The 21,972-nt window shown below is 40.0% G+C and overlaps 2 protein-coding genes across 5 annotated transcripts in view; one reads left to right on the top strand and one right to left on the bottom strand.

Annotated features, from left to right (window-relative positions):
* The window catches only part of LOC124306437 (ketimine reductase mu-crystallin), a 36,212-nt gene that overhangs the window by 10,963 nt on the left and 3,277 nt on the right, over positions 1-21,972 (top strand). The window contains exon 8 of one of the 2 annotated variants that reach the window (XR_006908623.1): positions 17,185-17,999. The gene's annotated coding sequence lies outside the window, so the exon portion shown is untranslated. Of the gene's footprint in view, positions 1-2,400; positions 2,534-17,184; positions 18,000-21,972 lie in introns of those variants that run through there. The other variant, XM_046767149.1, reaches the window with a different exon arrangement.
* LOC124306441 (uncharacterized) lies at positions 1,810-17,291 on the bottom strand. 3 transcript variants are annotated; one of them, XR_006908626.1, is made up of 5 exons: positions 17,161-17,291; positions 8,935-9,021; positions 7,652-7,934; positions 7,010-7,186; positions 1,810-2,504 (listed from the first exon to the last, which is right to left on the bottom strand). XR_006908626.1 is itself a non-coding variant. In XM_046767156.1 (4 exons), the coding sequence occupies exons 2-3, from the start codon at positions 8,990-8,992 to the stop codon at positions 7,687-7,689; spliced, it is 306 nt and encodes a 101-aa protein (XP_046623112.1). In that variant the 5' UTR covers positions 8,993-9,021; positions 17,161-17,291; the 3' UTR covers positions 1,810-2,504; positions 7,652-7,686. The 3 variants fall into 3 exon arrangements, 2 of the variants coding, with proteins under 2 accessions (XP_046623112.1, XP_046623113.1); XM_046767156.1 differs by lacking the exon at positions 7,010-7,186; XM_046767157.1 differs by lacking the exons at positions 7,010-7,186; positions 17,161-17,291 and adding an exon at positions 9,129-9,178.

The raw sequence follows: 21,972 nt of genomic DNA, 5'->3' as shown, positions 1-21,972 counted from the left end.
GTGTCCGAGCCTGCAAAATGCTCGCATTTTTAGTTTTAAGGAAAGAAAATGATGTATAAAACCATCTTCATGGATTAATCGTCAAAGCCAGGCAATTTCTTTCATCGATCAGCGCGTGAAAGAAAATGTATATTGACGCAGGAAGGAGCTGCGCTTACAAATTGGAATAAAGCCTCGATTCGATGGCGAGGGAAAAGATTCGCCCCAAGAAAAAATGTGCCTCCAATATGCTGGATGCTGGTCGGTCTGCAGAAGGGGGAAGAGTAAAAAAAAAAAAATTAATTGAAAAGAAGACGTGAATAAGTTCAGCGAACGAGAATAGGAAGATAATAAATACGTGATGCCATCATCGGAATAAAATTCTCGCATTTGAATACCTATCATTTTATATTTTATTGCCACTCGTAATATCGTTTGAATAATGTAAGAAAAATAAAACGCGTATGAAAACTACGAAGGATTGGTAAACTTGACTTGGAAATGTTTGAATTTAATCGCTTGGTTTCGAACGTAACCGGCTGATCGATTCGATGCAAAGGGAACGGTGAGTCCAATTTCTAAACGTATAAATTACCGACTTACCTATCATCCGTCTCTTTGCGGTTGGGTTACGAGAAACTTGAATGAGAATCCGCTGAGCCGTTTCTACCGTAACAAATAAATTCTCTGGCTCTCTTAGGTACTGCAGAGGATGCAATTAGCACTCAAATCGATCAAATTTTATTGCACGGGACCGCTGCAGCTAGCTTGGATATAAAATGAGATCTTCTCGTCGGAGGAAATAAATGGGGCATTTTTTCATTCGGTTATTCAATACCGCAGGTATTATTCCGCAGTCAAACAGGAGTGATCGATATATTGTTGAAAATGAGATTGGAAACGGTGGAAAGGGAAAATGATTTTGCGAACAATCAGAATTTTCCTTGGTTTTTTTATTTTGTAAACCATCCGCAGTTATTTTATTTACAACTGATACTTTCACGACACGCGCGAGTTGGTAGTATCGTGATAAATATTATATGATTTCTACAGGTACATCGAGTTTTAAATTAAATCTATCTTATTATATAGATACTTCTAGTGCAAAGTTTTTCAGCCAGAGAGAAATCAGAATATCACCTGATTAATATCACTTACTTTCGTGTAATTATACAAGCTTGTAACATCGATTAGATTATCGCAGAATTTTTCTACTTGCCTAACGTAGTAACGTCACTTACAAAGTTTCCGCGTAACAAACGCTTTCAACATATTCAGAGAGATAAGTAAGATTCTCAGAGTAAATATACGTATACGTATAATTATTTATATTGACCAGTATATTCAAGATTGGTCCACGATTTTTGGCAACAATTGGCTCCGTTTTATAATCATCACTTCATTTCGTTTCGCACAGCATATTCGGAGGATTGAGTATTGATCTTCACAGTGTAATTATAAACCGTTGAAAGTAATAGTAGTAATACAAGGCCGGTTCCGGGTATAGATTCCTACTACCGACACTTACCGACATCTTACCCAGACTCGAGCCCTTCACCGCGATTTCGACCTTCGCGTCGGTACAGCAGGCTTCGACAGCGGTGATGTAATCGCAGAGAAGGGTTTGAGTCTGGGTAAGATGTCGGTAAGTGTCGGTAGTAGGAATCTGGACACAGAACCGGCCTTGTGTTACTATTGGTGAGAAATTTATATAACTTGTAGGTAATATTTGCTTAACTGTATTTTCCTCATTTGACAGAAATTAGCCGACGGCCAGGAAGGAGTTGGCAATAATATTAACTTTTATTTGAAACTATTTTTGATACCGGCTATATAATCAATATTCCACTTTCATGGAAGGCCAATTACTCAACTCTATACGCAGTTTGAAATTTGTTTCCATCACTTTTTCTATCAATAATCGTTATTTCTATATCTATACAGAAACACACATTATACATAGGTATATACTTCAGACGGTGCATGTAAGTATACGTAGACGGAGGATAGTTCCATAGTGCAATGTGAAAAGTCCACCAAAGATGACGATAAAAATCGTGTACGAAAATAGAAAACATCAGGTATGGAAATCATGCAAGTATCTTCGGTTAGAAAATGTCTAGAAAATTATCATCAGTCTATATTATACTAAATTATACAACAACCTTACCCACGTTCATGAAGATCCTGATTATACAATCTCTACATTACATAATTACGTGCGTGCTTACGTAATAATATTCATCGACTTTGCCTGTGATATTCACAATTGTTAAAAAAAAAAAGTCGGTAGGTAATAGACGAGTTGAATGTATAACCGTTTTAAAGCGTATCGATCCGATTGCACGTACAATCTATACGACATACATACATGTGTATATATTATAGGTACAGTTATGGGTTACATATACATAATTACAGAAGATTCGACGAATTCTAAAGCTGTTCGGAACACGTGATCCTTTCGGCATGGTTTTACATATCAGAGCTGAGCGATCCTCGCACCGTCAGGCCGAACATTCAGCCTGAAACAAAGGATCGAGCAAATGTGTGATTTCGGCATCGAACGTCCATTACAATCAACGCACAAAGCGACCCGTGGGACGAATGATCGCAGAGCGAGTGGATCCCGCGGATCATTTTCAGGAAATGAGAAGGGACGATCCCAACGCCCATTCATCCTTCCGTCGAGATCAGAGCGAAGAGTCGTAAGGTGAGCAGTATTAGGGTCTTTCGGAAAAAAATGATTTGCCATTTTCCACCGTGGCAACCCTTAAAAAGTTTGCTCAGGTTAAAGGACAGATTATGTGAAAAGATGATCGTTTTACGTCACGTGGAAGATGGGGCTCGTTTGAATTTTCCCTTCTTTTCGCATTCGAATTTGTAAAGAAACACGTTGCAGCAGTTCAATTATTATTCCTTTCCTGACATTTATATTCAACCCAATGATCACGAGCCATAACGCAACGATATTAAATTATAACTATTTCACGAGATCAATTGAACAATGAAAAAGACGTCAGGTACACTTTTCAAACATCAAATGGAGACTTAATATTACAAGTGTTGGTCTTCTTTGTGACGTGAACTGATGTTATTAGTGATGTCGGCATAAAAAAAATTATTATTCGCGATACTTCGTAAATTTAAAAAAATTTAAAGAAGTGAAAAATCAACTCAGCGCAATCTTTCAAACCACGCAGAACGCTCATCTTTTACCAGAACCTTTCTTTGAACCTAAACAAACATTTCATGGGGTGCCATGGTGGCAAATAGCAAATTATCTTTTTCCTATAGCCTTAGCTTTACCTTGTTATTATATATATTTCATATTATATGTATTATATATATTATATATATTATATATATATATATATATATATATATATATATATATATATACCGGGGATTTTCTCTCCAAACAAAAAATCGTCTGTCTAACCGCAGAAAGGAGAAGGGTCGAGACGAGCCAGAAAAAATTACGAGTTTCGTTGGATCGGTCAGGGATGCTGTTGTTATTAATTCTTACACGCTGCAATGCGTGTCGAATGAACGAGTTCGTATCATTAAATAGGCGGGACAAAAAAATTTTACCTCGGGTTTTGCCAGCGTGTTTTTTTTTTTCATTCGCTTTTTCACATGTAAGGGTGCGACTGGGTAATTGTAAAAATTTCCCCGAAATTTATAAGTGGGTAAATATTTGTTATACGACAATGATAATAATAATAACCTCAAGACTCACGAGAGACAGAAATTGGATGAAGTTTTGGAGAAGAGTCTAAGCATACAAACATCTACTATAGTATGTGTATAATTTTTTTGCTACGTTTAATAGCTTACAAAGAGATCCGTTCGTCTTTGAAAATTAAACTTTTTCACTGGCGTTGATTATGATTAATTAACTCATCAGGCATCCGTGTATATAGTAGCCACGAGTAATACAACAATGAGGCTTTAATTACGCACGGAAAGCTCGTCATCGTTCGGTTACGCTTAAAATCAGATATTAAAGCGCGTTCCAAAATTACGTCAGAGATCCGGATTTCCGGTTGTTTTAATAAAAGTTCGAACGACCTCTTCGCGAAGTCGAACGCCTCAAGATTGCCAGTTTTTTAAATTCTTTGGGAAAGTGTGAGAACAATTTTCGGGATCAGAAATCTTGCAAGTACCCGAATTGATGAAGATACGAGGTTTGTTGCGATTGTAGTAACTATTTAACGGCTAGAGGCTGGTTCTAAATTATCCTGCATTTGGTTAGCTTTTGGCTAAAGTGGAACGACGGTTTCTCTCTACCTTTCATTTCCAATACATATATATATATATGTATGCATAAATAGGTTGAAAGTGAACAAGATGAATCCGTCGCCACGCCCTTCCACCAAGGATCGCAGCTTTCGGAGCGTATTTTGTGGACCCAAGGTAATCGGTTTGGAATTCTAAGCCCATTCTAAGTCTCTTGGTACTCGAACCTCTTCGGCCGAGAGTAAATTCTCAGAGTTCGTACATCCCCTCTGGTCAAAATGAAACTGGGCAGTCTTGGGTAAAGCGGGCCAAAGCAAACTGTCGGAGCAATAGATTTCTCCCCCCCCCCCCTCTGTCTCTCTATTGTCCGCAAAAGCAAAGGAAATCGATCGAAATACCAATTTTGAATACAAATTTTTTCGTAATCTAATGAGAGTTGAAGATTCTGGAGAGATTGAAAATCCTAATTTGCCATCTCTGACATTGAAATCGTCGGCTCGTAACTGACCGTACGCGTTTACTTTGCTTCGAATAAATCGAATAGAGAGAATTATTATTCGATCCAGGTTATGCTGTTAAACGAATTGAGAAGAGAAAGAAATTGGAAAGTAAAAACGTAATTGAATCGTGCATTTTAATTTACACGACGTATATACGAAAATGATTCACTCGCTGATTACACTAACCGATCTTTTTAATTGAATGATGTGTTTTTTCTTCGTTTTTGTTTTTTTTCGCTCTTTCTTTTGCAGTACGTGTCTCCGTGGCTTCACATTTACACGCGAAACTTGGGACAGAGAGAAGCGTTTTACCCGAGTTTCTATATCCGTGTGATAATGCAGCGAACGAGAAAAGCGAATGTTTGCAAAGCTTCTCTCTGCATTCAGTATCCCGGCCTTTACAATCCCCCGAAGCCGAGGACGAGGTAAAGGCGAAAACTGAGGATCTTGATCCGGATTTTCCTATATGTATTGTATATATACATATGTATAGTATATGTAGTATGTATATGCAGTCGCGGCCTTGTTTCCGATCTTCTTATCGGCTTCCGGGGTAAGACAGACAAATTTGAAAGCATTTTGTACGTAGGGTGGTTCGTCGGTGCCGGATTACTGACCGTACGATTCTAAAAATGCAAGAAAGTTCGTCCTTGTTAACCCTTGGAGTCATAATTGTAAGTATTCTTATCACCTATTTTATATTCATTTTTTGTATATTTAGAGAAATTTTCAACACATATTTTTTTGCAGTTTCTTGCTATTTCTGATAGTATACTAATGCGTTTTCAATATTCGAGAACAATTGTTGCGATGTGATGTGAATTATTATTGTTACAAACAAATTGATTGAAAAAAATCGTGATAATTGAAGGAATAATTCACTACCGAGAAAGTTACCCCTCTACATGTATACATGTTTTAGATAAATCGTAAGTTTGTGGGGTCGTTGATTACGAATCTGGAATCAGATTTTGAAAATCCAGTATGGTGAATTCAATCAGTGACCACGAAATCCCCTGCATGGTGTTTTTTGACTGGATTTGATCGAATTTGAAATTTTCGTCCGCCATATTGGATCCGCCACCTTGAATTTTTGAAATCCGATTACAGATTCTTAATCAACGACCCCAAAAATCATACTATGCTATATTGTTTTAAAAGTTGATTCAGCAGAAAAATGTGTGACTCAAAGGGTGAGAACACTCGAAAATTGAACGCTTCGGATATTATATTATTCTCCGTTTAAAAAAAAAGTTCGGTTATACTTTTTCTGCTCTCCCGTTTCTTTACTTCATATTCCTCGGATTAAATGCAAACTAATTCTAATTATTTTCGTTCGGAAAGTACGTGTATGAATTCCATATAAATTTTCTCATTTATATGCGCGTGAAATTCGAAAATGAATATTCAAGCACGCTTTTCCAACTCCCGTATGATCCCCGTAATTATCGTTCCGATCAGCGTCTAGACGCTTTGTTTTCCCGAAGACCCGAACCAGGCCTAAATGAAATAGCAAAAACAAGCCACTTCGCTCGGAATCCCATAAACCACGAATCAGGCCTTTGTTATTCCAGCTTAGCTAATCAACGCTGGCATGCCGACCTGCGTATTCAAATTTAACCTGCGTGATAAGAAGACTTGTGACAATAATACATGTTCTTCGTTGTGCGGTTCGTGCTTCGTTCCTGAATGTCGAAGAAAATACAAATGGCGTAAAAAATGAAAAAAAAAAGGTAACGAGTATTCGAAATAATACTCGACACGTTCTTCCTAGGCTGATTTGTCGGTAAATCGGGTTGTCTGGGACTCTCGAGACGCTTGTTAAGACAGTCGTGAAATCCGCAAAACGTGCCTAGAGAGCAGCTGCCTGCCAGTGGCGTTTCAAAGACCGTGTGCGAAAGTAAAAAATTTCAACCTTGGGTGGCGAGCAAGGGACAAATTTACCCTCGGTTCTCGAGCTTTCAGAGCAATTCTTGTTTGCGTCGTATAATTTCCCCGTTTTCTGCATGGTTTTCGCTTCGCAAATAACACCCACTGCGGGCTCCAAGCACGTGTTTTACCTCAGGAATAAAACCCTTTCGTCAAATTTTCTCGCCCTTCTATTTTTCCACGTAATTTATACCTGCGGTTACTCATCGCCACGAGTCGCGTCGCTCTTTTGATAATTCGGGTAATTCGCGCAGCTGTAAAAATTGACGAAAGCTGCGCAGTCGGAGCGAAGGAATGTTAATTACGCAACTACGGGATGTGGATGTATGCGGTTTGACGAAATGTTATTATACACCCACCGAGCTCGTCACGTTTCGGAATTAATTTCATTGGCTCTCTAAGCAGCGCAGAGTGCTGTACAACCGCGAACTCCTTGGGAAAAGTTTAAATTAACCAACTTTACGTTATCATCCAGGTACGTACTCGCTGCTGTATACTAAAATTAATTAAACACTCCTTCTTTCGTCTTGAATATGCTGTAAGAAAGAGAAAACATTGCATAAGTACTGCTTCAACAACTTGTACAATTGAATCTGATGTACCTACAGTTGTTTCATGAATTATGTAGACATTAAGGCGGTTTGGTTGATTTCAAGCTCCTGTAGGAATGGAAGTTGGGGAATTATAACTCGACCTGTGAAGTTTGACCTTGGATTCGTTATGGGTAACCCAAAAAACTTCCGCCGAGAAAGTTCTGCCAAAATTGGAATATTTTTAGATTTTTTTTCCACCACATCGGATCGCTGTTTTGGATTTCGCAATCTGACTTCAAATTCGTGATCATCCACCCAAATTTATAAATATATATATATAAATAATAAATTTTTTTTTTCTCTGAAAACAGCGAAACCGGAAGTTAAAAAATCGACAGAAAAACGCGCGAGGGTGTTCGGATTAAGTTTTGACTTGTTACACGACGTCTCTTTTTGTCATCTACTCACCTAACGCTTCGGATTCTCGCGCGGATAATTTGCTCCTAAACCGTGATGTAGTAGGCCTTTGGACTACCTCTGGATGGCGTTGGACTCACGATAATTCCAGGTGGTGGATTTAAGGGTGCCGCCCACAACGGTGGCGGCAGGGAAGCGTAATACCCCTCGTGACGCTTCTGGCATTTCTCTCTGACGATGTAGCAGAGAGCTATGGTAATTAGTACGGCGATTGTGATGCCCATGCCTATGCTGATCCATATGATCTCTTCGTTGATCCCGCTATGGCTTCTTCCTGAGGAATGGAAAACACGAAGGTACTAAATGTAGAAAAATTTCTCCTCTGACAAAAACCATTTGGTCAATCAGTGACTGGACAATTTGACGATGCAATCACGAAAAGCTTCTCCATCATGATTATCGCTTCGAAAATTGTTGTACAGAATTTTCCAAAACAGTGTTATATTTTTTCGACTAATACTTCGAATCGTTTTGAAACTCGCCAATTGAAACAGGAACACTAATTAAATCACTGATTAGTAGTATAATAAGAAGATTTCTGCGTACAGATCCCGTTACCGATATATTACCGATACTACCGACCGATATTACCGACATTCTTAGCCGCTTCACAGTTCAGACACGAACCCTTTTTTTCGGGTGGGGGTTCCCTCCACTTACATATAACGTATACGTTATACTTACGCATTCTACTTTGATTAATAAGTAGAATGACGCAATAAACAATTTATAATTCATCCGCTCAACGTGTACGAAGCACTCTGCGTAGGTATGCTATTCGCGTAGGCAGCGTCATAAATTTCCATAAACTCAAACGCGTTTGCGAGTATCGGATATTGTATGGCTGGGGTATGTGACAGGCGCACATGTCGCACAATTTGCAACTCGCTCGTAACTACAACAGCATTGTTTCGAGAAATTGCAAATATACATGACATAATACGGGTTCGGGTAGTGCGGTGCACGACGCTACGGGAGGGTGAAAAAGTACCGTGGATTGGGTTGAATAAGAAGCCGCATTTGCGTTTGGTGGGGGGAAAGGAAGTTATTATAATAGCAAATAGGAAAGAGAAATAAAAAGAAGTAAGTAGAAGAAAAAAAACAATTACTCTGTTCCGCTCTCTCGGCGCTGAATGTTTTTTTTAAGGTTGAAATTACACTCCGAATCTCCGTCCGTTCTTCTTCTCCCTTATTCCAAGAGTTTGCAAAATACGCAAACTTTGATGCGACTTAAGGATAATTAGAGTTACTTTAGGGTCGACTAATAACGTTACCGTTGTAATGATTGTTGTATATCCCGACTTTCCCAGCGACTCGACCACCCACCGGCATCTTGCTGAATTTCCTACGCTTCAGGTTTTCTGTAAGAAGAATATAAAAACTCAGTAGTAGTAGAAGACAGTCCCGCGATATTTATATTTCAAGCACAATTAACTTTCGGATTAGATACTCTTTTAAGTGTATGTACACTTGAATTACATTAAACCTTGGATGTTAAGAGCAGCGCTTAAAGCTGGTCTCAACGACATTTTTGCACCGTCGAAAGGGTCGGACGATCTCTTATTCGAGGTTTCGCGTCATGCTCTCCATTCCGCGCTCTCTGCAATTTGCCGCTGAGCTGATATGCGAATAATTCTGTACACCCCGCCGAGCTTTTACGAGTTAGAAGCTGACTGGCTTCCCCAAATCCTTTATTATCTTGCTCAAGTCGCGATAAGAATCTACGGAAACGCGTTGCTTACGGCTTGATTGAAACAGTCGTGAGCAGGTATCAGATTTACTGATCGGTTGCCCCATCGATCTTCGCACAATTGGCAAAATCCGAATATCCGATGTACGAACTAACTGTTTGACATTTGATCGTATAGCAATAAAATCTCCGGCCGTTTCACTTCCTCGTACTGTAGTATATTATTACTGTACAGAACATTCTTTCCATTATTCATTTAGCGACCTAATTTAGTGCCGATAAACTTTATTCCGTCGTTAATTCGTATGCGACTGTTTTTTTTTTTTTGATGTTCTTTGAAAATCACTCTGCTTCCGGAAGTCCTCGACTATCCGGTGAACTTACGACTCTCTTTCCGCTGAGCAACAGCTTCGGGATTAGTCGGTAATTTATAAGATTAGTATCGACCTGCAGGAATGCAGCGTGTTGAATATTACTCGATTCGTTGGCGATATTAGCGCAATCGTAATTTTCGTTGCCGAAATTTGACACTTAGCGTTTAAAGAAGGGACGAAGAGTAAAAAACTGGGATTCATTGGATCGTCGATTCACCCTATTTCCAAATTTTTTATGCCACACTTACACTCTCTTGTGCCCATTTAAATGCTCCAGCAGCATAATTCTTAATTCATCAAAGGGACGTGACGTCGTTCGAACTGGGTTACAGCTGCTGATAGTTCACCTGGAAACATTACTCGGTTTCACCGCGCGTCGTTTATACGGTTCCAATCAAAGCGCCACATCAGACGTGTTGTAACGGACAAAGATCCCGCATTTCGCTGGCTGATTACAGTTTGCAGCCGTATTCGTAGAGGTATTACAATCGTTAGCCACAGCCATTCACTGCAGCTGACTCGTAGTTAGAAAATCCAGATCAAGAGTCACAGTTGAATTGAAATGAAACGCGAATTACATCGCTGAATAATTCAAGAGAGTTGAATCGTTTCAAACTTTTCTACCAAAAGTTTCTCAACCACTTGTGCATAATCCTTGCAAAGTTTTTTATTCTTCGACCTCCACTGTCACCTGAATTCTCGGGATAACTACGTACCAAGTAACGAAACACCTTTACGAATTTTCTTTTGATAATTCAGCAATTCACCATAAATTTTACGTCGCATTGTTTTTTTTTTTTAGTGATTTCATTAAACGCACCTTTGCTTCGAGTCAATTCTATTCGTCGACTGAGCTTTCACAGAATCGAATACAAATCGGTCGGACTTGATTGTTGCGAGTGAAAGAATCGCCGAGTCTTTCAGATGAGGATGGAGGAAATTGAGGAGGTCATTTCAACCTGCTTCATCCAGACTGCAGCGCGGTTCAGGAGATTGAGTTTTCCTCCACTTAAACGACACCCTCGAAGGCATATCGTACCGTACGTTATATCCGCGCCCCCGCAGAGTAGTCGGAATTATATATATGTACGTACCTATATATACATATATGTACAGGTACGTACTTCCGACGGAACTAATTACGCCCAACTCCTCTGAAATTTCCGCCGAAGCAAAAGCGACGATATATTGTTCGTATAAGTACGACGTAGCAGGGTGCGTATGTACCCGAATTATTTATCGTAACCAGAGCCTGGATTCGGCGAAGCTTAGGTTCGAAGCGAGAAGGCAGAGAAGGAGAAAAAAGTGTTCAATTTAGAGGTTCTTAATTACAACTTATTCTGCAGCCTCGCAAAAATTCTCTAAGATTGCAGCCAGCTTCGCGAGGAGCCTTCAGTCCTTGAAGCTGGATCAACGATCGACGAAGTGATCTACGACGATCTATGATCCGTGCAGTAGGAACTTGGAAAAATCTCCGGTGTTTCTTATCGGGTATTTTTGCTGTGCCAACTCGCTTAAGTGAGACTAACGATGCGGAATTCTTTTCTCTTCGAAATTTGTCATCGGTACAGCGTGGTAAGCTCGGATCCGGCGATTCGGCGATACATAAATCCACCGCTGTATATCCCGGGTGGAATATCGTCAACCCTCGTGAGATTTGATCCCGTGTTTCTTCTCCTTTTTCTTCTCGAGTGATGTCTGAACCGGCGCTGACTCCTCGTTCCCATTCCTTTTGTATCATTTTTCTTTCCTCTCCATCTTCTTTGCTTCGTTTCGTTTTCTCGTCACCGACTTATCCAACTTTGGTTTTACTTCTTCCTTTCAATCTTTATTTATTCGACGTTCCTTTTGGCGAAAAATGAAACCTCAAAGAATCCGGTTTGTTTTACAAAATCGAGCACGGTACAAAAGCTTCGTTCCTGTTACACGGGATATCAGAGATACTGGAAAATCTTAAACATTCGCTTGATCATGTCGCCTTTAATTTATTACTCTCATCTATGCACATTCGCGTTATTCTGCTCTACCTCCGGGCTATCCATAGATGAATAATCACAACTTTGATCGTAAATAAATGGATTATCGAAGTTGAACTGCGTTCAGTTTACGTATCTGCTGTTGATAACGTTTACCGGGGTGTAAATCTCTACTCGTTTACACTTTATGGCCAAATGTGTTATCAAATGACATGAAATTTTAAGATCAACTAGGAAAATTCTTCTGATTCTCGGGCTGAAAGCTTTTATTGCTTTTTCTCACTTCTCATGTTTATTTATATACCGCGTCTTCTATTATTGTACAAAAGCTTACTTCATTTTTCATGCGCAAAACCCGCAATAAAATGTCCAGAACAATGGTTTGGAAAAGTTGTAAATCTGCGTTATAAATTGCAGAATATCTGAATATATATAGTTATAGTAGAAATGAATTTCAAAAAATTTTGCAATTTTGATATTTTCTTCCGCGTTTTTTATACGCCTAACCTGCAAAAAACGAAAACATTACAGTTCAACAATTTTCCCACCAACCTCAATTATTTCTATCTCAAACCAGTTCTTCTACACTATTTATTCCTTTACGAACACGATTTTCATTCACTCTCCGTTATTATCATCACTCCTGTGTTACAATTTTCACATCTTACTTTGGGAAAAATTCAACGAGAAAGAAGAAGCGTTTCGCAAATTCTGCTGAATATTCTAAGTAAAATATTTTTGACAATTAGAACAGCATAATATCGGCAATAATAATAAACCAAGTTTTGTACTGCTTGAAAAAATGACCAACGAGTTGGTCGGTTTCGTTTTCTCTCTCTTTTATGTGTTTGCTCACTCTTGGCTTTTTTGAATAAAAGTTTACCGTTTGCGTTTCGCGTTCCCCTGGAGGGATTTCGGGAATTCAAAATCCCCCGTGGGAGACGAAGAGCTGTCGTGCAAAATTTTTCCATTCTCGCCGCGGTACGTAAATGAAATTATTTTTACTGCACACGTGAAAATCTCCCGTTTATCCCACATACGATACAACCTCTGAAAAGATGCCCGTAAAATCGATCACCGGTAATAAATCTCGCCAGCTTTATTCGTTATTCCCATGACGCTGTGTATGCAACTTTTCTTCTTCATTCTTTATTCTTCTTTCGCGTTTCGCTGCACCGTCGAGCTGATCAGCTTGTAACTATTCGCAAAAATTCTCACGCCTTCGCTCGTCCCCGAACTTTTTCACGAGCAGCGATATATTCAAGAAACTTCAGATTGTTGAAAAGTTTTCACCTCACTCAGTCCCTGCAGACTATGGAAATAAAGTAAAAACATACACGCAAAGACCCTTCGAAAGAGTGTCTCCATTGTGTAACCCGTAGAGATGTGAGTAAATTTTCATCTTAAATTGCCTGAGGGCGGAATTTTTGTTCCGAAACGGCTGGAGATTTTACCCAAATTAAATTGACGGTCTTCTGCAATAAAAGGTTTGAGAAAAATTAGGAAACAATTTTCTTCGCAGTTAGTCGTGATTCGATTCGAATGAAAAGAAATTCTACAATCACTGACACGCCGCCGTGAAGCTTGAATTTTTACGCCCAAATTTACGGATAAAGCTGATTTCAATTTCGCAGGCCGTTAACTTTCATTTTAAATATTTTTTCGAAGCTAACCGGTCCGCTTGAATCGAAGCCAGTTGTACCGAAATTCGCATCGCCATTGAATTATTCAGTTTCGGCACTCAACGGATACTCATGAAATATTTATACGTTACGTCACATACAATCTTCCGAGACATTCTCTCTCATAGCGAAGAATTGAAAAAATATATCTCGGATCTCGCGAGGACGTCATGATCAAAATTTATTTATTAATAGATTTTTACTGGCCTCATCATATCTGTCTCGATCAGTGGACCCCTGCCGTAGTTTTTTTTACCTACCTTAAAACAACCAAAAACTTCGCACATAACGAAATAAAAGCGTCGCCGCCGGATAATCCGTGCTTTCATGTTTTACAAAACGTAAAAAACAGTTGAAAAAAATGTCCGCAATTTATCTCGCTATTGTGACAGTTGGGCTTTTAAACACCGTGTGAATCCTTTGTCTGTGAATTAGAGAAAAGTTTGCGGAGAAAAAGTGACGCGAACAAAGAAGCTTAACCCGAAATGCCGTTGAAAAAAACGAGCGCGTGTGAATCGCTTTCTTGTTTAAATGGTCTGTGATAAAAAGTTGAAGAAATTTTTTTACACTCTTCTTTTCGCATTTTGACCGTCATACTAATCTCGCACAATAGATAAGGTTTTTACGAACATTAAACGACCCCTTGTAAGAAACTTTCCGCAGTTGTACTTTTAAATAACAACCATCCTGAAAACGAGAAGAAAATTTGCCCGTATCTGAGCTTTGTCAAAAGCTTAGGTCAGGTATTCGGATATTTATGCAAACCTGAATATTTTCGCGATATCGCGAGTGTTGGAATGTGGTTAAGATGCTGCTGGTGCAGCACTCGGTGTTGCGTAATTTAACACAATTGAGGGTGGCTGGAAGAATTTCATTAATCATCTTTGAAGACTAAATGAAATGCGGGTATTCGAAATGAGGATAATTTCAAGGTAACTCAATTATGTGCGCAGAATGTTTCCAAGTTATGCAATTTTCGTAACGTCGAAGACAAACTTGACTGCGAGAGTACAAATTTTCCACTACCAGACCCACCTTTCGGGGTTGCGAGCAGCTTTAAGCCTCGGTCCAAATTAAGTGGCAAAAATATGAGTGGAAAATTTTATCGGCGTTTCATTTTGGGTCGTTTCGATGAAGATAATGACTCTTCGATATCGCGGATTCAATATACTCAGAGGGTCGAAGACGAGGAATGTTGTACAACACTCGCAGCCATGGCAACTCCCTTGCTGCGTCCGTTCCTACGCGAATCGTCGAAGTTTTACCCACCAGCCATGCACTAATGGAGCCGAAGAAAGCTGTCGCCCTCCGGAGGAAAATCAAGCGAAATGGTGGATACGTGTCACAGTCGTCAGAATTAAATTAGCCGCCTTAAACGCTCCGGTTTTTCATCCAAATTGTATTGTTTTTCCATTTTTTTTTTTTATCACTAATAAATCTATACTGTTAGTCTATTTATAATGAAAAATGTACCACAATCGGATAAGTAGGTAACACCGATTTTTCCGTCGAAATAAAATATTTGTAGAACAATGCAATTTCTCCGACGTTGCATTTAAATATAACGAGTATTTACGATCAAAGTTGACATTAGAATTTTTCTTCTCTTCCTACTACGGTAAATTTTTGTTACAGTTAAATGTAACTAGATAATATTCAGCGATACTTTTTTAATCTTTGTTTCGTCACGTTTTTGTTTTACACTTTTTTCATCCGACATTCTTACCTGCGGTCGAATGAAATAAAATGAAAACTTGATCTGTTGCGAATTATTTCACAATTTTCACAGCCGCGCGTTTTGATTTAAAGTTCTTTATTCCGATTTCGTGGCGGCCAAGTACCAATAGCCAAGTAAGCGCGGCGAGCCTTAAGGACTCTTTTAGTTGGAGTGGCTCCCTCGGGTTCTTAATAGTTCGCGCTAAAAGCGCGTCCCTAAGGGTTCACAGCAAGCTGTTAGCTGCTCGAGGATATTTTCTCGCCCTCTATCCCCTATCTACCATTTCTATTCGTTAGGCATCCATACAAACAACTTTTATCTAACATCGATCCGTCCGTCTCTGATTCTCTTGTTTTTGTTAAAAAATATCATCTCAAAAGTTTTCTTTACTAAATTCCTTTTCCATTCTTCCATTCTTCCGGAGCAACAATTCTCCAATTTTATACGTCCCAAACGCCTCAAGAATAATTCTAACTTTGATTAATCGCAAGTGAATATTTCCACAGGATTATCCGGAGGAGTAAAAAATCATTCCTAGAAACATTCGAGAGCTTGATTTTATACACTTTGTTATATATACATCTCGCATTTTGACGCTCGATCGTTGCTTGTGCAAAAAAAAAAAAAAAAAAGGAAAAGAAACAAGGATTTCTGGTTCACTATTCCGAAGTTATGACGTTCCACCCTGGCTTTACACCCCCGCCTGCAATCTTTGTCCGGTACGTTAAATTCTTACGAGCGGGGTGAAGTTTTCACCTCCAGAGTGGATCGTTCAGACTCTTGATTGAATTCTCCTTGAAAGCACTTCCGAATAAACGCGTATTGTGAAGTGCGATTTTTACTCGTTTCATCTCTTTTCATCTTTTCACAAAAAGACGATCTTTCTGTTTATAAAAAATTGCCGCCGACTAAACGCGAGTGGAAAATAACATTGTCGATAAATAATGAAAAACTAAATGAATATCGGCTGATAGCTAATATCGCAGTAATTTTCTCCCTCAAGATGCGGCAAGCGAGGCAGTTTGCCTTGTGATAAATTTCGTTATACGACCGTCGCTCAAAAGGTAAACCCTGCAATTTTTTTTTCACGGAATTTTTTCCTTCACCGAACGCCGATACTAATTATCGTAGCGGAGGCTTTTAACTACGAGAGATGCGAATTTATTAGGAAATTTCTCAGTACATTATTCGCGAAGAAATTAACGACTCGAGTCATTTACGTATAATTAAGTGGTGGTCGTATTTTTTTCCTGTTTGCTTTTACAAACTTGACGTATTTTCCCTGTCGTCAGAAGATTTAGAAGTCTCAAAGTTTTACACAGAGTAAATTAGCAGCGTTTCTAGAAGAAAACCTTTACTTTTACAACAATTTGCCACTGTCGTTTTATTTTCAAACTTTCATCGTCGGGTATTCACTGTTCGACATGATCAGGCGAGCTTTTCGATATTCGCAACTGAGTAAATTTCGTTTAACGAGGTCGAAGTATTGTTGACATTACGTGTACGATAATAAAACATTTCGAGGCTTAGGCAAACGGATCGATGAATATCGCGTCCATTTTTCATCGGGATTAAACGTTGAGGCAAATTGTATCACGATTGTAAATCTGCTTTTCTCTCCTCGCGTAATATAACAATTGGTTGACAAATCTACAATCGCGACCGATTCTCTCATTCTCCGAATATATCTGACAGTTCGTTATTGCTTATAGATATCGATTGATCTTGAATAACTCACCCTTTAACCAACACCGCGAGTGATTCACTTCGATTAACGAACCACCCATTCGTTACAACTGCCGTCAAATAATACAATTCGTCAGTGATTTCCGACGACGTTCAAAGTTTTTCTTTAAAAATTTCAGAGTACATGCATACATTATATATAAATATATATAAAAAGTGTTTACAGATTTTTTTTTTTTTATCGAATTTCCCGATCCACTTACGTCTTCAGATATTCCAGAGATAAAATTTTTCGCGCCAAATTTTTCCCGCCAGTTATAATCGTCTTCAATTTTGCCAATTTCTTTCGTGCAGTAAATATCTGATTTCGTTTACCAGTTTATCGGACTGATTTTTCAGAATCCACGAGAGGTGACGAAGGTGCGACCGAAACAGGCTGGTGCGGCTGACTCTGGCTTCCTGCGGCTTCGGGCTCTTCACGCTTCAGTAGTCAAGTCATGTTTTGGTCGGCCGGCGAAGGGTGTTCGGGCGAAACGGAGTGGCAAAGGTACGCGACGGGTCGGGCGTCAGAGGCTCGCGGAAGCTGGCGGCCGACTGGCGATGCCCGTTTCTACTAGGCGTGCGTCGGACAGAGAGGAGAGAAGTGGAACCAGACGGAGACGCGTGCACGTACCTAGGCGTGCATATCCATCCACGTCCGTATGAAGTGGAGGCGAGGGATAAACGCAGGGCATACGTGATACCGCGGTATTGCGAGATTCTTGGACTTCCCGAGTTTTCAGCTTCTAACTTTTCGCATTACGCGATTTTGGGGAGTTCGAATCGTACGAAAATTAACGTCCAGTTCTCGATAAAATTTCGTAATTCTATAGATTTGCGTAATTCAATCACCGGATCGAAATTTTGTACCGATTCACGGGATTGCTTATGAGATATAAAAAATATGTCTTCGCTCGTTTTTTACACGTATTCTTATCGAGGAACGGACGTGGATTCAAGTTATCAATTAAATTTGTAATGAAGTGACATTGATATTTCGTTGAAATTTTTTTTGGCACCGGAAGCAAGTCTGATGCTAATTGATAAAGATATTTCAGAATTATTCATCACTCCCGTGATATTGGAAAGAATTATTTTAAAAAATTTATACACGCCTGAGGTTGGATCCAGCTGTGCAGGCCGTAACACGCTGTGACGTGGCAACGGTGCATCGCGTGAGTAAAACATGAACTTGCTGTATTAGAGTTACTTTTCGGTTATGAAAAAAAAAAAAATCGATATTACGCATGACGGATCTTGAAAGTATACGCATAGAATGAATATACCAAGCTTTCGCAATAACATGACGAGACGTTGCTAAACTCTGAAAAACCTAATACGCTAGTCAGACCTAGATTTCTATCTTTTTAGTAGGAAGCTTCATGAATCGTTTTTGTTTTTAAATAATCGACTAATCGCTGCACAGGAAAACAAATCTACATTAAATTTTTTTCCGTGCTACTTTCTACACTCCAACTTTGCCTTCATGTTTCGCATTTCGAATTAGATCTTTAGGCATGATATTTTCTTAAACTCAATTACAGAGGATTGACAGGCAGGCTGTACCGCAGGTGGTCCAAGTGCGAAAGAGACGAGAGGAGAGACTTTCGCTGGGGAAATTTGATAAGCCACTTTCAGCCTCTCGTTCTCGGCTTCTGATGCTTTAGCGAAAAATATCTCCCGTGGGCGGCAATCGATCGAGATCCGTGATCGACAACCGGGCGTCGGCACACACACACGAACACACACACACACACACACACCCTTGTCAGCGTCGCGACGTCGAGGTTCGTTGTTATGCTCGCGATATCAGGCGCGTCGAAAGTCCCGACTAGTCGTGAGACCCGGGAATATATTGGAGGAAGAAGGAGAAACTTTTTTGGATGTAACTTCCGAACCGCCCGTCACAGGACTCGAGACGACGTACAATAATCTTTACTCGCGAAATAACGTCGCTATCAGCGATGCGTGAATAAATTCTATCAAAAGTTCCCGAATGATCGAAGAATTTTGTTGTTTTTTGTTTTTATGCAGAAGCCGGAAATTAATTACTCGTTAGAAAATCGATCTTCAGGGGCGATTATTCAGGAGTATAAAGTCAATGTTGTCCTGATTCAACGTTTTCACAGCTGAGCTTTATGGGCGTAACATATTCCTTTGTCAAAGGAAGGGCGAATTCCTGGAGTCTGTTTTCAGATCGGGGTTCAGTCTGTGTTCGCAAGATTTGCAGACATTGCTCATTAATAGAAGTTTGCCGCTCGGAATTCGAACCCTTGGTGTTCGGTATTCGCGATGTCAGGTCGGAGTTTCTGCAGTTTGGTGCGAACTAGCAAACACGGCAGTTATATTCCTGCACTGCAGCTCCGTAACGTCCAATTATTTCGGTACGGGGAAGAGAAGCAGTTGGCAAAATGCTGGAGGAAAATCGTGAATTAATATGAAATTCCTCAGGAATAGATAAACGAATATATCATGGAAATAACAACTCGTCGACAATCAATTAAATAAAATTTAAACCCAATACTTTTTGACGGATCGAGTAATCACCAGTTGAGGATTTTTTATTCAACCACTGCTCGATACTGGCGAAATAGAGAATCTTTACAGCTTGAGAAATCTCTGTACACCTTATTCATCAAAAGCTTTCAACTCCTTAGCCTTCCAATGTGCGAGATTTCCACAGTGATTCATTACCCACATCAATCACTTTTCCCGTGTTCTTTCTCTGTACGATATTCCGATTTTTCCACAACGTTTTCATCGCCACGAGGCGCTAAGTTTGCTTAGTACAGTATACCTTTCTTCGCTTGTTTGTACTTAGATTTTTTGAGGGTGCACTTAAGAGCGTCTTGGTTGCGGGTTGAAAAACAACACCAACCGTTTTCCGAGAGGTTGGGAAATAGAATCCGTTGTACCGGTGGTGTGCATATCGGGAAATTGTCTAGCCGACACAATAGACTCGGTCTAGGCGCCGTGTTTCGTTTGGCGCGTGGCCAGAGCTTGTCGAATGGATAGAACAGACTGTGGAGAAGACCTGCGTTGCCTGCACGTAACGCATTTTGGCTTCTGATTCGCTGTTTTCACCACTTTCTTTTTTTTTTTTTTTATTTTCACCGAATTTGGACGGACTCCAAATCCCCTGCTTCCGAAGAAACCTTCTCCCGTGTCTAATCCTACAATACACTTTACAACCCTGTTAACAATTCGAGACGTACATTTTTTTCGCTTGTACATCTTTCGTCTTCCTCCAAAATTTTTCATCCCTTTACCCCTCGATTCAATCTGACGATGTTCCCATTTTCATAATTTCCTCGTTTATACGCGCTGATTTATTTAAATCTATTCAATCTTCCCTCTCACTCTCTCTGAGCAATTTCCAAACCATCTCAATCCCTCCACCCCTCGGATGTGTTACAAGCTCAGTCATCTCGCAGATGTGGCAGACCGCGGAGCAATTTGCGGTACCTTTCTTTTCATCCCTCGGGAATAAGGAAAAAAAAACAAAAAAAAAAAAGATCACTCCGATAACACTGTACATGTAATCCAGTCTTAAAATTAATAAAAATAAGGGAAAGTGAAAAAACGAAACGAACGTCAGGTGGCATACAGAAGGCAATTCACACGACCAGTGAAAGCTTGGAAAAAGGAGCCGACTGTTTGTCAATGTCCGGTTTTATCGCAACATCTTCCATGGTTCGCAAACTGGTCAAGAGGAGTAGGGTCCTTTCCAGAATCTCCATCCTCTCGAAACCCTCGACCGGAAAGGGATGAAACCGTAAACTTTTAGGAGCAGCATCGTGTTTTCCCGAGTACAATATCCACACACAAATTTTGCCCACAAATTGTCGGGATTCTGACCCAGCAGAGGAAATTTCTCCGAACGGATAAGCATCCCAGTTTTCTTAACGAGAGACCGTCGCTGATATTTATCATCACGACGCGTCACTTGAATATTAGACTTTTGTTTCACCTCTCGTAGATCCGACGCACTGCCTAGTTTCTTCTTTCGCTTTCCCACCCTTTTTACCCTTGCAGATTCCATTTGAGCGAAGGAATCTAAACGTTCTTTTATCGCTTTATGGTACTCGAATTATTGCCAGGGCACTCGAGGTCAACGAAGTACGCTGTAATAATTTTATCTACGAGTCATTTTCTGTCTACGACAGGACGTTGGATTCTTTTTATAAAGAAAAAGACGTTGATTCGTCGTGCTGCGTCACGTCTTTCGGCTTCGATGCTCACAGCGTCATTCCATCTTGGAAAAACCAGTTTGAGAAAATATCGGCTGACGGTATTTTTCTATCGGATTATGGAGAGACGTGGGAAAATATTTGCCAGAGAAATATCATGCGGAGACGTAGTTGACTGTACATAATTGTCCAGACGTACGATCGGAAACACTCTTCCTCCCCAATCGATTGATCGAGCTCGTATAAACGAGCTTACTCAGGCAAAAAGTCAGAGATTTTTGAACGTTTCGAGGTTGCCAGGGTCCATGAATTTTTGTGTTCGCTCTTTTTTATATGATCTCCGAACTCGAAAAACGTATCGAAAATATCGTAGAATCAACTGCTGACAAAATAAGACCTGCAATTTTCTCCGTTCATCCTTTTTGTTTTACTAGAAAAGATTTTTAAGAGCCTCTTTCCAATAATTTGGACATCCGTAAACATTAGTAGCAGCGTCCTCGGTATGAGCGTGGCTTTAGATTGAACCAGGTATTAGAGAAGCCAAGAGAAGCTAAGCTCCTGAAGGTAAATTGTTAAATCCGCCTTAGAGCTCGGGGGATATATGGGGCTCAGTGATCAGAGTCACGTTCTTGAATCTTGGCGGAAGCTTACAGGTACAAAGAGAAGTACCAGGATCTTTTCAAGAGATTGCCACGTCTCGACTAACGCGTGTATAATGAACGTTCCGCAAGATCCAGGACCCGGTCGAGTGTCGTAAATTGTCTTCCGGACTCGGCCATTCGATAAATATGCCGTTGGATTCTGGTTTCGTTTTTCCCTCACATTACTCGGGACTCGGTGACAAATCTATCTCAGTCCAATACTATTTCCGATCCGAGGGCGATCATCGCTAGGCTACATTGGCCGGCTGTTGAATATCGGTGGTGGGCAAAATTACGCCAAGAACGGTTAGAATCTG

This window comes from Neodiprion virginianus, chromosome 5 (genome assembly GCF_021901495.1).
Source record: "Neodiprion virginianus isolate iyNeoVirg1 chromosome 5, iyNeoVirg1.1, whole genome shotgun sequence".
Lineage (NCBI taxonomy): Eukaryota > Metazoa > Arthropoda > Insecta > Hymenoptera > Diprionidae > Neodiprion > Neodiprion virginianus.
This window is presented reverse-complemented; position numbering and strand designations above follow the sequence as displayed.

Bases quoted from the DNA above. Each gene is read 5' to 3' on its own strand.
- LOC124306441 (XM_046767156.1), bottom strand. From the start codon at position 8,992: ATGCCGGTGGGTGGTCGAGTCGCTGGGAAAGTCGGGATATACAACAAT. The intron at 7,935-8,934 runs GTAACGTTATTA...TCCATTCCTCAG, and splicing joins ATACAACAATCATTACAACG to GAAGAAGCCATAGCGGGATC.